This window comes from Hyalella azteca, unplaced genomic scaffold (genome assembly GCF_000764305.2).
Source record: "Hyalella azteca isolate HAZT.00-mixed unplaced genomic scaffold, Hazt_2.0.2 contig4065, whole genome shotgun sequence".
In the NCBI taxonomy this organism is placed as follows: domain Eukaryota; kingdom Metazoa; phylum Arthropoda; class Malacostraca; order Amphipoda; family Hyalellidae; genus Hyalella; species Hyalella azteca.
The window spans coordinates 17553-32910 of NW_025934291.1; the positions used below are offsets into that span (position 1 = coordinate 17553).

Sequence of the window (15358 nt, forward strand, 5' to 3'; positions counted from 1 at the left end):
TACAAAATGTGCACTGCTGTTCACACACGACGGCTTTTAACGCGACGTAAAATTTGACGCCTGACCCGCGTACTGCTAAAATTGGTATTCAAATGTAATATTTCAAATGTAAAATGGTATTCAATGTAATATTTCACAGTAGGCGGTTTTTGACGCCACATCCTAGTGTGGTACAGACAGTGGGGCCGTATTTTAGGAGCATAATAAACAGCACTGCAAGACTGATAGATCATAGACTGATATTGTTACATAAATAACTGTAAATAAATAATGTTACATAAACATTGTTTTATATATATTGTTACATAAACATTATTACATAAATATTGTAACATAAACATAACGATACACACAGATAAATATATATTTTCATAAAGTGATTGAGATATATTTCATAAAAGATATATTTTCTATAAAATATATAGGTATTTCTATATATATATTTACATTATTCTCACATAGAGATACATTTCCATAAAGAAAGATTGTTACATGAACATAGAGATGGACTGATTGTGCTTTTAATAGCACTGCAAGAATGATAGATTACAGCGTTAGAAACCGCCTCGTGTGAAAGATTGCGCGGTAAAAACCGCCGCGGCATTTTTGACGCGCGCGGTATTTACTGCCCTGTTTGAAATCTGCGTTAACAAACCATCCGGGCCAAACAAAGCATTACTTCATAGCTCCTACTCATTGTTCATATAGGGCTATAGGCCATATCTTGCCACGTATAACGTAAATTGATGGTAGAGGACCCAAAACAAAGTTATTTCCTTATATTTCAATTATTTCTATATTTATTTCTATATATTTCTATATTTATATTTCCTTATTTGTGAATAACATAACACCAAACGAAACTCGTATGTTGAAAACATATATGGAATGTGTAGAAAAATTACAAATAACGTAAGGAAATGAAATCCGTTCTACTTTGTTGGTCGATGTTCTGATGATGACAGCGGGGATGTCACTGAGGCATGACGCTGCAGGAAGGAAAACGGAACAAATCGTAGTTCATTATGTGGAAGGCTGACTGCAACTAACGGCGCGCTCTTTGCAAGGACATTAAGCTGCCACACTCGCGTCGTCAACCAGACTGATCAATAACTTTATACATAGGGGAGAAAATAATTAACTAAGCTGATTACTTTTCATCCACAAAGATGACCATTTGATTTTCTTTGACCGTGAATTTTTTTTAACTTTCTATCTACTGTAATTATAAGTTCATTATATTTGATTTTTACTAGTATGTGATGTTAGTTTTGGCAATTTTGCGCGTAGTCGAATTCCAGTTTCGTCGTTATAACAAGCACTATATGCGTTTTAACTAAAACAGAACCAGAAAAAAGTATAAAACAAAGACGGTGCCGGGCATCATAATATAATCAAAACGGTGCCGGGCATCATAATATAATCACTGCAAGGCCATTGTAATGTTCCTATTAGTTTAGGTTATAGTTAACGGATGGGTTTCTTTAATTTGTTGACGGCAACTTCCGATGGGGTGTTTGGGTTATTAGGATTGGTCCACTCCGTCCAGGTTCCAAGTGTATTACAGTAGAACAGAGGACGGAAGTTCTCCAACAAATAAACACACATTTAAGGAAACACTAATCAGCTAATTACAACAAAATTGTAAACATATTTCTCGCAGTTATTTTATTGCAAACTAGATAACCTAGTTCGCTATACCTACTAGATAACCTAGCACGGCTTCAGAAAGGATCATCGAACGACCTAACCGTAAGAGGTAAGACAGGTCCTTCCAATATTTGGGTTGATGTTGCCATAACATCTGTTAAAAAATTCCTAAAACTAAAATTCATTACATACCTTCCCCCCTAAGCCAATTTTTGAATTCAGAGACAGAAATTTTGTATCTCACGACATAATTTTTTTTCTGCGGCGATGTTCATCCAATTAATCACCATATAATAAAATGATTAATCAAATTAATCACAGAAATAAACTTAATCAGGCACAACACGATATAAACAAATTGAATTGCTGGCGTAATCGAACAGAAAATACAGGTTAGGTTTTTATTTTTCTCGTACAAGATATTCGATACCCTAAAAAAACAAATAAAATCACACGCGGGAAAAATTTCAACTTGATAAAATAAAGAAATATTATTTTATTTAATATTTTTCATAACACAAATTGATCTCCAAACCATCAAGTTTACAATCTTAATTCACTCACTTGCTCATTATTATTATTTTTTTTTAAGACTGGAGAGCTCAGAACGGCACTTTCTCTTCTATATTTTTCCTAATCGTTTAATGAACATAGCACGCTGCGCATGAATAAGAAGTTTTTAGAGAAGACACAGAGACTTGAAAAATTGTACCTATGGTTCGAATGGTATCAAAAAATTGTGAATGCGAATTCTAAAAAACTATAAAATTTCATGGTTACAAAGCTTGTACTTCATGAAGAAAAAATCTAATCTAGGCCAAATCTATCTAAAATCTAAAATCTAGGCCAAATTTCACAGCATATCGAGGGTATAAGCGTTCGTAAGAAACCTAATTTTTTAATATTATCAAGAATCTTCCTGTAGTGCTTGTAATTATTTCACTCATTATCTGAATTGAAACAGAATAAAAAACTTTCAGTGTGGGGACGACAGTTTTCTGTAGCTGGGTTACAGCGAGCAGGAATGCTGCAGGTAAGTCCCATGAAGGCCTGACAGCAAATCACGGGCAGCACCGTCCAGCATGTGGCCCGCGTGGTGCACACCGAGCACCGCAGCCGCCGACGCCCTGTGAACAATAACGTTCGGATTTATTTTAGATTGAGCTCAATTATCGGTACTCAACATAGTCGAAAACCAAGTTTCCTATCTTTCAATCATCTTCAAGAAAGTAGGCCGCAAAAAATCGATTATATGTGACTTCCGATCGATAAAATGGCTGGCCTATAAAGCTAATCTGTTGAAGCAGGAATCCACTGTCAGTTAATTGAATTTGATCCGGTAGTCGAAAAAACACAAGTCTCTCGAGCTACATTAAAACACTGAAATGATTCTAAATTCAAAGATACTTCAAGTGCCAAGGTGTTTCGTCTAATTTTAACAACATATATAATCACTATAGACGTATCACAGTCATTCCTTACAGCATGAGAGATCCAATAGAGTCAACTCCAACCAAGTCATTGACCGATGCTTGCGAATCCAGGTATCGGCAAAATTGTTTTCTCACGTCGCCGATGTCGCGCGTGTCTTTAAATGCCCTCCAGAGATCATTAATCTCACTAGTCGGGTATTCTGTGTGACCAAAAGAATCTTCTAAGCCCAGTAATTCTGAAATAATTCCTTGGTTCCAGACATCAATCTCAGAAAATCCGTAGGATCTTTTGGGTCTCTCGATATCTTTATTCAGTCGAGGTTGGCGATCTACGTCGGGCGAATCTGATAACCAAAGAAAGGAAGAATTTTCGAAAACTCCTCTCCCACTGTTTCCTGTTCCGTTAATTATTCGAAATAGCAGAAACGCTAGTAGAGTACCCAGCGCCAGAGCGCCGAGCACTACGTATGGGTCAATCGTCGCAGTGGAGGAGCCGCCATAGCTCGATCCGCCATACCCGCTGCTGTAGCCCCCTCCACCATGCCCAGAATCGTGACCGTATCCTCCACTGCTATGCCCATAACCTTCATCTTTGTAGCCACCTTTTTTCTTATGTCTATCATCATGACCGTAACCTGTGTCATGTCCATAACCATCATCATGTCCATAACCATCATCATGTCCATAACCATCATCATGACCATAACCGTCATCATGTCCGTAACCATCATCATGCCCGTAACCGTGATCACGTCCGTATCCCTCTTCATTTTCATGTTCTTCATTGTGGCCGTAACCGACATCGGGCAAATAACTTGTTTTGTGGTTTCCAGAATCGCGGCGTACGTAATTCAATCCTGCCTGTCGTTTTCGGCGCGCCATCTCCCTGTTAGCAAGGACGTGGTCAACGCTGAAGAGCAAGATATTCTTCAGGTCTGCAGAGTTATTACTTGAGGGCAGGAAGAAATCAAGAAACTGAGGCAAGTCATTTAAGGACCGCGACCTTAGGACGACATCCAGTAAGTGATCTGCATAGTCTTTGATAATGCTGAAAGTTTTAGCCGAGGCCAAACTTTCAATGGTATTTTTCAATTCTTTTCCTTTTATTTGATCAAATAATTCATTGACCTTTCCCAAAGGTTCAATATACTGATAGACTTGACGAAGTACGTAGTCAGCAAAGTCATCGTCTAGATTAGATCGGAGAATATTCATAAGGAATATTTTATCTCCCAGGTCCAACACGTGGTCTATGAACATTCCAGGTGCAGTCCGGTGCAATGTAGAGAGGGCATACTCTTGATCGAGGTAAGATATGATACGTTCAAAGTTTGGCTTGAGAAGTAACCAAGTCTCATGCCAATTTTTCGGTACTTTTTCTAGCCCAAAGGCAGATACGAAACTTGCCATTACAGCTTTGGTATCAATCAACTTATTGTCATATCTAGACGTTTCAACGTATTTTGAGAATGGTAATGTAAAGTTATTGACCGTCACGTTAAACTTCGATTCTCCTAACGATTGCGGCAGTGGATATTCTCTGGGCTCAAAATTATAGTCCAGAAAAAAATTCTTCAAGGCGTTTTCGGGACTGCGCCCATTGGCTGACCAGCTCATGCTCAAGATTAGGAGACCGAGAATGGATGCCCTCATGATGTAAAAATGATACTGTTGAAAAAGAATGGCAAAAACGGTTCAGTGTGAATTGCTTCATGTCAAATAATCATTTGTATTTATGAATAATTAAAATGTGCTTTTTTTAGTACATCCAGCTCACCTGAACTTCAAAAGTTTCAAAAAATATGTGTGATTAATAAATACTATTACACAAATACAGGAGAAGCGATGTAAATATATACTATTTAGAAGATACGTTAAATGCAATAGTGGCAAGCCATTATTTCAAAGCTTCTATTGTATCAACATTAACTTCATCTTTTTCAAGTGGCTAATAAAACAACCATAACTAAGGCTCTGGTCTAGAATATGTCTATAAGAGACAGGTTAACACGATCGTTGACTCAGATTTCAGTTTAGTAAGTTGGCAGAACAATTATTTAAAAATAGATAACTAGCTCAGAGATTGCTTTAAGAATAGTACGAGCGCAACTTCAAACATCCGTAAAGTAGATAAAATAAATAACCGAGTGCATTTTCACGCCATTGGTCACATGAGATCTCCGGGTATTACTCGCCGTCATTATATTTTTGATTATCACCATTAGTCATGAATACAGAATACTGGCGACGTGTGGACAATACAATATTGTTTCCAATAGTTCATATTTGTCAGATCAGTTATACAGTCAACACCGAGCTCACATGTACGAGAATATAGTAGTGAATGCCCAATTCGTACGCTATTATGTGTAATAACGGGCATATTCAGAGCAAACCCCAGTCTAAAATGTTGCGACCACTTTTTAGTTGCGTTCTAACAACAATTTCGAGGTGCTAGGGTCGAATTTTTTTATTGCATCCTGTAGTACGAGTTTAATTCACTAACAAAATTTCTACGGAATTAAAAAAACAGCCAAAGTTGAAAAACTTTGTTCCAATAACAATTATTGTCAGAAATTGAGCAAATCCCAAGCTAAACCTTCTAAGCGCACCAACTTCACGCTACTGGAACTATTGAAGGCATCGCACATGCCGATCTTGCGAGCATCAGTCACTCTCCGTTGTCGGCGCGATATGCTTGGTCGGACAACCGTTACTAGAGCAGCTGCGCCTGTTCTCCACGGAGAATAACGAAGTATCTTCAGGCAAAACGATCAAAAGTGAGGCATCTGCCTGAACATCTCGGCCACGCCGGACGATGTCGTATGGAATGGATAGACAAGTTTATTACTCACATGTGAACGAGGCTAAGCCTTTCCAGCGTTGGAATACTAGCTGGTTTTCTCGCTTCCAGTGAGCGGTCGCAGAGTTCTGCTTCCATAACATGGTGGTAATTCTACCCTACGTCGGAATTAGCAGATTTACTGCAACATAATTAGACAGATATGTCATTAAAACTCCGATGCCGACTAGAAAACTTTTCTCTCATGAAATGAACCGATTTTTGTTTAAATATTTTATTTCCAGTTTAGCAGCGTCGTCAGTTTTCCTCTTTCTGTGCTTGGGTGCCCCAGTGAGCAGAAGGAATTCTCTTCATAAAGGTTTTGAAACACAAGTAACGAGTAATATTTATATGATGTACACACAGTAAATGACAACAATAACATCATCGTACGGAACACCCTCATGGTAAATAGATATCAGGTCCTGACAATAATTGACTAAGTAGTCAAATAAGAGGTTCGTGTAAGTTAACAATAACAATATTGGAAGAAAATGCAAGATTCAGGCAAAAAAAAACATACAAGAAATAATAATATTACAACATAAGAATAATGACAGATGAAAAAAACCGACAATCAACATAGCTTCTCATTTTGGGCCAAAGGTGCGAAATGGTGCAGTGTGCAAAATGATATCTGCATTGAAAGTTTGAAAATTTTTTTAATTATAATAAAGACGCTTGTATTACAGCGAACGGAACGATTGGTTAGTTAGAATTTAAACTTGACGTTTAATGATTAAAATTCACAAAATAATGAATTTTATATTTTTCTACCAATGCTAGTCATCATGCACAGGGAGCAGCAATATATCAACACTACAACACTGTTGATAGAATCAATTGCGACCGCTATACTGTAGAACTAGCATAAGAAGAATGACCAATTATTCCACACGAAACTCAATTAGCAATAGCACGTCGCATGAAATTACAGCGAAGGTAAAATAGTTATCTCTTGGTTCACATTAAAAATGTGAATTGTGAGTTCTAAAAATAATGACAAACTTTCGATGTGCAGAAAACAGCGTTTGTTGTGGATATCGATTCAGTATCTGCGCGCCTTGCCTTACAGACAATGGCACATTAAGACTAGAATCACTAGATGCTAAAACCTGAACCTAAAAAAAATCATTGATATCTGACACTGAAGCATCGTCTGTTTTGACATTATCTATCATCAAAGCCGCTTGAGTTAAATCCCTAACCAAAATTGATCATGAACATTCAAAAGCGATAAAAAAAAAAAAATGTCGTCATGGACAAGTAAAATAGAAATTATTCTAAAAAAATTCTATAGGGTTGAATAAAGTTAAAAATAAAACTAAAGTTCTGTCGAAGACATTTGGCACGTTGAAATAGTTATACATTTACGTTAGAGCTGAAATTTGGCCAACGCAACAGATTTTTGCGCGATGAAGCAACATCGTTTTTCTGCCTCGGAATAACTGCAAAAAACAATCGCAAATGCATGTGCCTGGCGGGAAATAAATGGATTTTATAGCGATATTTACCTGCCAACATCAAATAAAATTTGTACAAAAAAATCCGAAGAAAATTCCTCGAAACATCTTCAAATGCACTAGTTTGTTATCAGTGGACGACAAAGACCATCAACGAGTCTAGCTTATTATTATTTCTAGTGCATCGCTAACACTCAAAATATTAGTGAAATGCTAAACAATCGCGAATTATTTATGAAAAGATTTCTTATGAAATATTCAAAAACTCCATTAAAGCCAGCCCAGAACTCACAGCTCTCAAGAATCAGGCTGAGAGTTAGCAGACAAGCTGCACGAGCAACTCGCTGGAAGACTGTGGTGAGCAGGGAACGTTCAAGCCTGGACATTCGCATAGTATGGATGATGCTGGTCCTTAGTAATCTCCTCGGCTAACACCGTCTATTGCAGACGAGTATCCGAAGAAAAGAAACGTCATCAACTTTCCGGTAGCCGTTGCAATAGCTGCTGTAACCTTAATCCTCAGAGCTGGAACAATAACTGGCTTGGCAGGCTCTGCCAGAAAAGGTCTTCTAAACACATCTATTTTTTATTAAACTTTATGATCTTTCATTTTCAAAGACCAATAGCTAGCCGAGGCCTTGCGGTAACCTACCCACGTAGAATCAAATATGAGGCCCGACTTTCCTCATCAATACATATGGTATCCTATGAACTCAACGATTGCACTGATGATTTTAAACCTGATTACAATTCCGATTGTAATATGATAACTTAATGATTGTATATGATGATAACTCAAGGTCGTAGAGCCTTTAATAATGACGCGAACGTCAATCTCGTCGCGACAATCATGGTCAAATTATTACATCCTCTGCTAAACAAAGGTTTATAGCAAAAATAAATTTGTAGCAAGACCAGTCAGCCTTAGATAGCAAGCAAATAACGCACATTATTATCAAGAAATTTATCATTTTAATTATACCAGACAGCTTAGAAATGGTCTGAAGACGGCTGCCAGGATCTAGGCTGAACACACACACCCAACTAAATTAAGAAAAGAACATTAAAGTTAAGTTGAAACAATCTGTCCATGTAATTTCACTTAGAAGGTAACACAATAAATACACACTGAAGTCGTGCTTAAAGTGTTCGGTTGCCAATTGCTGCTTCTGTAAATGTCAAGTTTAAAAACAACAGAATCCACGGATATAATAGCCCTTGCACGTTATTTACGTTAAAATTCAGCAACGTCATCACTTCAACACTCAAGAGCTTGCATAGGCAACAATTCTGCAGGAAGCACCACGATGAGGCAAGAGTCTCACGAATACTAGTGAGCACCACGATGAGGGACAAGTCTTACCAACACTTGTGAACACTATGACGAAGCACGAGTCTCGCCAACACAAGCCAGCACTACAAATAAGTTACTAAAATATTGAAGCAGCACTAAGCTAAAAAAGGCGATTAGCTAACTTGAGACTCTCAATCACGCAGCTTAAGACATTTCTTACGAAGAAATGTTAGACTTTGGCCCTCTGACTTAATGATAGACTCTACTGAAGACGAGAACAAAACGTCCCACAACAACGATCGAATAATATTTGAGCAAAACAAAATGAAGAGCTCCCACACTTTGGTACTAAGACAATCGTACTTCTGGAAGAGTTGTGACATGAAAGTTAGAGATCTTAAGAAGTCTGTAATCCAAAGAATAGTCTGGGAACAAATAAAAAGGAAAGCATGCATTGGTAGGGGAAAATTTCTGCAGATGAAAGAAAGATCCGAGAAACAAATTCGCTACTCAGCACACAAATCTCGCAGATACAGTGCATGAGAATTTTGTATGATAAAATTTGATTTTTTTTCCTTGAAACTGAAAAATTACCAAGTGCGAATAGAGATTATTAAAACTTCACCGGAGTGAAGTTAAGAAGTAAGTTTAAGAAGAACCAGTGGGAAAGAAGTCTCGTAAAAACACAACCAGCCGATGAATTTTCGGTACCTGCGTGTGGTACCTAGCACCTCCAACACTTATAACATTCCTATGATCTTCGTTCAAGTTTCACAGCCCCTTAGACAGACAAATTCATACAATTATAACTAAGCAAGTACTGGACGAACACCCTGGGAGCTCATCGCGGACCACTTCATTGAGGTAAGGAAAGCAGGGCTGAAGCACCGCGTGCGCTCATAGCTCACATCAGGCAATTGAAACTTGAGACAATATCATAACTAAAAAGGCGGTACCTTTCAGCATTACAATTTTAAATAGATCGTTTTAAGGAGAGAATTCTCGTATGCATATTAATTATTTCTACTGGATGCTATATTAAGTAAGGCAACATACTTTTCAAGGCAATCGGGTTCAATTACATTCAGAGAACCAACGCCATCACTGAACACTTTCATTTAGATTACAGTAAAAATCTTGGTGGGATGTATGTATTTAGTGGACGGCAATATTAAAAATTAAAATAACGTGATTAACAAGCCGATGTATCAGAAGCACATATGGGATAAAACTTGATGGTAAGCATAGCACCTCATGGTGGCTTGATACCCAGAGATCGCGCGGAAGTCAGTGCTGAGTTTTTGATCAGTCTCCCGCACGATAAAACTAAAACAGCTTTGTACTTATTACACTCAAATATCAATAGACTTTTCAAGCACTATCGCAGAACAATAACGGGTCTTCTAAGGGTTAAATATATTATGCAATAATGAGAAGCCATTGATAAATTCTCGTGTTTAAAAATACGCAACAAAATCAACAACTAGCGAGGATTGCTACAAGTTTTATTGCATTCACATTTGAACAAGCGTCACGAACGGTCACGTGTCTTGCGTGAACTGCTCCAAGAAATTCTTGCAGTAATCGAAGACAGCAAAACTCGTGCCCACGGAGATGGGTCCTTTGATCCAGTTAAGCGACAGTCCCTTGTAGAGGCCATGCACGACGCCCTCCTCTCTGTGATGGTAAAGACATTTAACGTCATCACATCTGTACGTGACGCTGATCGAGGTTAACAAGCAGGTTATCAGACAGGATTGGCAATGATTAAATCAAAATTATTAAATCATGTGATTAAATCACTCGATTTTTCTATAAAAAAAATCATGATTTTTTTATTTTTTCGATTTTTCATATATTTAAATATGTTGAGTGGCAGTCTTTAATATATATATTGAGGTACTATTATTATTCATGGTTTAGTATAAATGTACTCTGAATGACAAATTGGTATATACGGTAAACTTGTTGCCTTTAGTGTGTATTAGGTTCAAATAAATTGAATGTTTTTGGTACAGAGGCATTAAGTGTTGCAATACATTGTACATAGCTAGCAGTTTAGCTAATTCTTATAAGGCTATAAGTAGTCTTTAACTATTTGACTATTTGTTATATATTGATTACAAATCATGGGCTGCAAGAAATTTTGCAACATTGCAGCATAGCAATCGGAATTCACTGTCATGGTTACTCCCTCCTCTGAGAACGACTCCAACAGTGTGTTGCAGCTAACGGCCCCCATCTTCCAGATACTGTTTTCAAAACATAAGTATTCTAAATGATATGCTATGCCAACCTCTAGGAAAATAAACTTTCTTCTTCATGTACCTCCATTACTCTTTGATTTTCCCTAAAAACTGCTCAATCGGTTCTGCCCCACCCAGTATATTGAGAAGTTGAGATTGTATTAACCTTTTAGGCAATTAGAAAGATTTTCCACCCTAATACGAGTATTCTAATTAAAATATTTTATTTCAATCTTTATATATTATAATTTAAAACTAGAAACAAAACAATTACAATTATTAGACTATATATAAAATAATTAAATGCAGTGAATGGATATAAAATATTTGAATTGTGCACATGTTTACTTCAAACAGAATTAGCTTTTCTCCTAACTTAAGTCTCCATTAAAGTCGTATGAGGTTTGTTTGGTTATCATTCAGTTTATGTTTAGTATTGGATAAATAGGAACAGTGCAGTCAGTCACTCAGTCACTACTAGTCGGTGTGTATAGAGGGTAGAGTCTGGTAGATTTATAGGACATAAAACTAATAGATCTATTGATAGTGCTGTGCACTGTGCAATCATCTACCTATCTGTTATGTGACTCCTCAATGTTTAAAAGATCTGCATTCTTGAAGTGTTTTTGTATTTAAGCCAGTTAAATGGTCAATATTTAGCTCATTACCTTGCTCCATACAAACTTTACAAAGCTAATGAATAGACTTATCAATAATTGTTAAAAAAAAATCATGAAAAAAATAAAAAAAACATTGATTTTTGATTTTTTTGATAAAAAAAAATCACCAACCCTGTTATCAGACCAAGAAACATCACTTATCATTGAGGGGCGTCGTGTGGATTTCCATCAAGAATAAACATTAATTAGATACTTGTCACCCAAATACTCATCGAATCTTCATGCAATGACAAATGCTAAGATTCTAACTAATTTTATGAATATTTGTGAAATTATATCTTACACGATTGCAACTAGCAATAGGCAATTCCTAGTATACAACAGCTTTCTCATCACTAGAATTCAGATCATCAAGTCTGAGAGGATACAAATTGAACTCACTTGTACACCTTAGCGAGGGTGCTGTAAATGGTGGAATAGGCACTAGAGTTGCCAGTGAGCGAAGCAGTCTGCATGCGTCTCCTGGCGATGTCCAGAGGGTAGGAGCTGGTCTGGCCGAAGAGTCCCGCCACGGCACCAAACATCATGCGCTCGAACGCGTTGGGTGCGGTTACACCGCTGGCTGCGTGGCGCTCTTCTAATGATAACTCTTCCAATGCTTTCTCTTGCCTAGCTGTTGATGACAACACAATAATGATTAAAACAGCTTTGAATTTTGAATGAACCACTAAACACGCATTAAATAGAATTGGTAAATTAATAACTTATAGGTACTGTAGACTCTAGATCATAATTTTGAAATTAACTGATATTCCATCTTCATCAACAGCACACAGACCGAAATGATACTGCACGTCTGTCGAGCTTTATAACCAATCCTAGCGAGCAGTTATGGACGCATTTATCATAAAATATGCTATCCTTGCATGAATCCAGAATCAATGATTAAATGCAGATGACTGGGTTACAAGTGAAGGTTTAATATGATCACTTACTCCGGTGATGAGCCTTCAGGGTCTCGTAGATACCGAAGCTGGTGCCGGCGTAGGGGATCACTCCCAGCATGGTGGGCGCCAGGCCACGGTACAGCTTCAGGAAGCCTTCACGCTGCACGATCTTCACGAACACCTGCCACACACTAAATTGTTTAGCAAGTATAAAAGCTAATATCAAGCTCTTTGTGGATACACTGTCATCAAAGTAATGCCATCAAATACACTGTCATCAAAGTAATGCTATTAAATACACTGTCATCAAAGTAATGTTATCAAATGCACTGTCATCAAAGTAATGCCATCAAATACACTGTCATCAAAGTAATGCCATCAAATACACTGTCATCTAAGTAATGCCATCAAATACACTGTCATCAAAGTAATGCTATTAAATAAACTGTCATCAAAGTAATGCTAACAAATAAACTGTCATCAAAGTAATGCTAACAAATACACTGTCATCAATGCAAAGATATTACGAAACAAAGAAAGTAAGTAGAAAACAGGGCTGTTTCACACAACACGAGGTACCTGAGACAAAGTGCGGTACGTGTCACGAGGGGTGATGGCCATACGTGCCCTGGCAAGGTCAAGAGGATACGTGAGGAACTGAGACGTGACGCCGGCCAAGCTGCCAGCCACGAACCTCTTGTATGGAGGACTGTAACACAAAATTGACCATGAGATGCACAGAATTGAAAGCCATTGAAAAGGACATAGAATCTACTGAGATAACAGAGAGGTTTAAATTTGCTAATTTCATTTTCATTGAATGCAACTCGTTGAGTTTATTCATATATAGCTTCTTGGAGCCCCTATTTACTATACACTGATTTGAGGCAACCAATTTGATCAATGGATACTACATGAATGAGGGATGAAGGAGGGACAATCTAACAGGGTAAATGATTGGATGATATTAAAGAACCTTATATGCAGGTATAAATAACAAGGGATAGAAAGAGAAAATAAAATAAATATAATTAAACAATTCAATATTAATTTAGTTCAGCAATGCATTTTCATCAACAGAAAATAATATTGCAGCAAACTTATAACTCGACAATAATGATTACACTTACACATCAGTAGAATTGTCAATGAGTAAAACTTTCTTCCACTGCTCATGAGCAGCAAACTGTGTGGCAGCATAGGGGATAATTCGTGCCATGGTGGCTGAGTTGCCTCGCCAAAGGCTGAAGAAACCTTCTGCATGGTAGCATTTGTGCATATACTTGAAAGACTCCATGGTTGAGTAGCGCTGGTTGGTGGCCTGCCATAACAGCCAGGAAATAAAACTGATGCATAGTATTTGGACTCAGATTTGTCCCATGTTAAAGATAAAGAACAGCAGACACTACCTTGCCTGTAAAAATATATTCTAGCTTGAAAGTAATTTTTTTAGACAGCAAGAAACAGACCACAGAATCGTCTGATATAGGTAGTCTTCATCACCAAAATAATAAATTTAGAATCTAACTCTTTACGACACATTCTGAAACATCCCAGAGCATAAAGTGTTAGGAACAAGAAGTATTGGTCATCAGGTTAAAGCCTGATGACTGAAAAATCAAGTGTCTATATCTAAGAACATATTTTAAATATTATCACAAACCTGAAAGTTTATTTTAGTTCTATCAATGGGGGCAATGGTTGTCTTGGCTACAGCCCCAGCTGTTGCTCCTGCCACCAGGGACACAAGTACACTGCTGCCTTTCTTCTGCACAAAGAAGATTGTAAGGGAATAATAACATGTTCATATTTTAAAGAAACTATGCAATCAAATTTATACCTATACATTAAACATGACCTTAATGCAACCACAAAATAAAAATGCATTGATAGATATGTCTTAGTAAAAAATTTCATCAACAAAAAATTTGAAATGAAAATGACACATCATTGGAAGGACAAGTTCACATTTTGTCTTGATACTTTACTGCATTGAAATTTTTTCATATATACCTATATAATGAAAACCAAAAAAAGATCAAAATTGCTCAATTATCAGTGTTTCCAGCAACAATTCAGGCTTTGCTAGCTAATTGAGATTGGCAGAAACAAACCTCACTGGATGCAGGCTTCTCAGCAGAGACAGATTTTTGAAGCACATGACAATCAACATGTTGGTTGTGAGAGGATTTAGCCTCAGAATTTTTATTTGAGTTTATAATAATAACATTGGTTTCCACAGGAATTATTGGGGCCTGGGATAGAGGAGGATGGGTGGGTTGCAGGGAGCTCAGTTCATTAATTCCAATAACTCCTGGTGATTCTAAGCCTTGACTCATTGCATAATACACTTATTTGGTTGAGGCTAGGCCAGTGAGCACAATAAATCATAATCTGTAGGAGAAAGTCAAAATTTTACAAATTAATGATGTCCATCTTCAAGATAAGCTAAAGCAAAACAATTCTTACTGATATTAATACTATTTTCTTCTATCCAAACCTATGCATAGAGGAATTACTAAAATTTATTTTCATAAACACTAGCTGCAATATAAGTTACAAGCAATTAAACTTCAATGACTTGTACAAAATATAAGCTAGTTGAAGTTATTTCTAATATTATTCAAAGATATACCATATGTATAATGCCACCAATAGAATTGCAAATAAAAATAATATTTTGGAGCGCATGATGGCAGCATCATTGAAATATTGCAAAACTAAGAATAGTGGTGTAAACTTCAACATTTTACCATGTTTTTCTTGACTCTGTTTCGTGTGTGTCTGTCATAAAAAATTCAAACCTTAATTTAGAGCACTTCTAAACATCCTAGTAAGTGGAAATTTTGCATGCATGTTTATG

General features: G+C 37.0%; 2 protein-coding genes across 2 annotated transcripts; both read right to left on the minus strand.

Annotated features, from left to right (window-relative positions):
- Positions 1 to 2501: 2501 nt before the first annotated feature.
- On the minus strand, positions 2502 to 6029 carry LOC125177678. The gene is made up of 4 exons (XM_047879869.1): positions 5939 to 6029; positions 5696 to 5814; positions 3133 to 4751; positions 2502 to 2777 (listed from the first exon to the last, which is right to left on the minus strand). The coding sequence occupies exons 1-4, from the start codon at positions 6027 to 6029 to the stop codon at positions 2660 to 2662; spliced, it is 1947 nt and encodes a 648-aa protein (XP_047735825.1). The 3' UTR covers positions 2502 to 2659.
- A 1355-nt stretch (positions 6030 to 7384) lies between these two features.
- LOC108680774 (mitochondrial coenzyme A transporter SLC25A42) lies at positions 7385 to 14888 on the minus strand. The gene is made up of 7 exons (XM_018169673.2): positions 14610 to 14888; positions 14159 to 14263; positions 13626 to 13816; positions 13075 to 13204; positions 12544 to 12676; positions 11990 to 12221; positions 7385 to 10359 (listed from the first exon to the last, which is right to left on the minus strand). The coding sequence occupies exons 1-7, from the start codon at positions 14832 to 14834 to the stop codon at positions 10224 to 10226; spliced, it is 1152 nt and encodes a 383-aa protein (XP_018025162.1). The 5' UTR covers positions 14835 to 14888; the 3' UTR covers positions 7385 to 10223.
- Between the last annotated feature and the right edge of the window lie 470 nt (positions 14889 to 15358).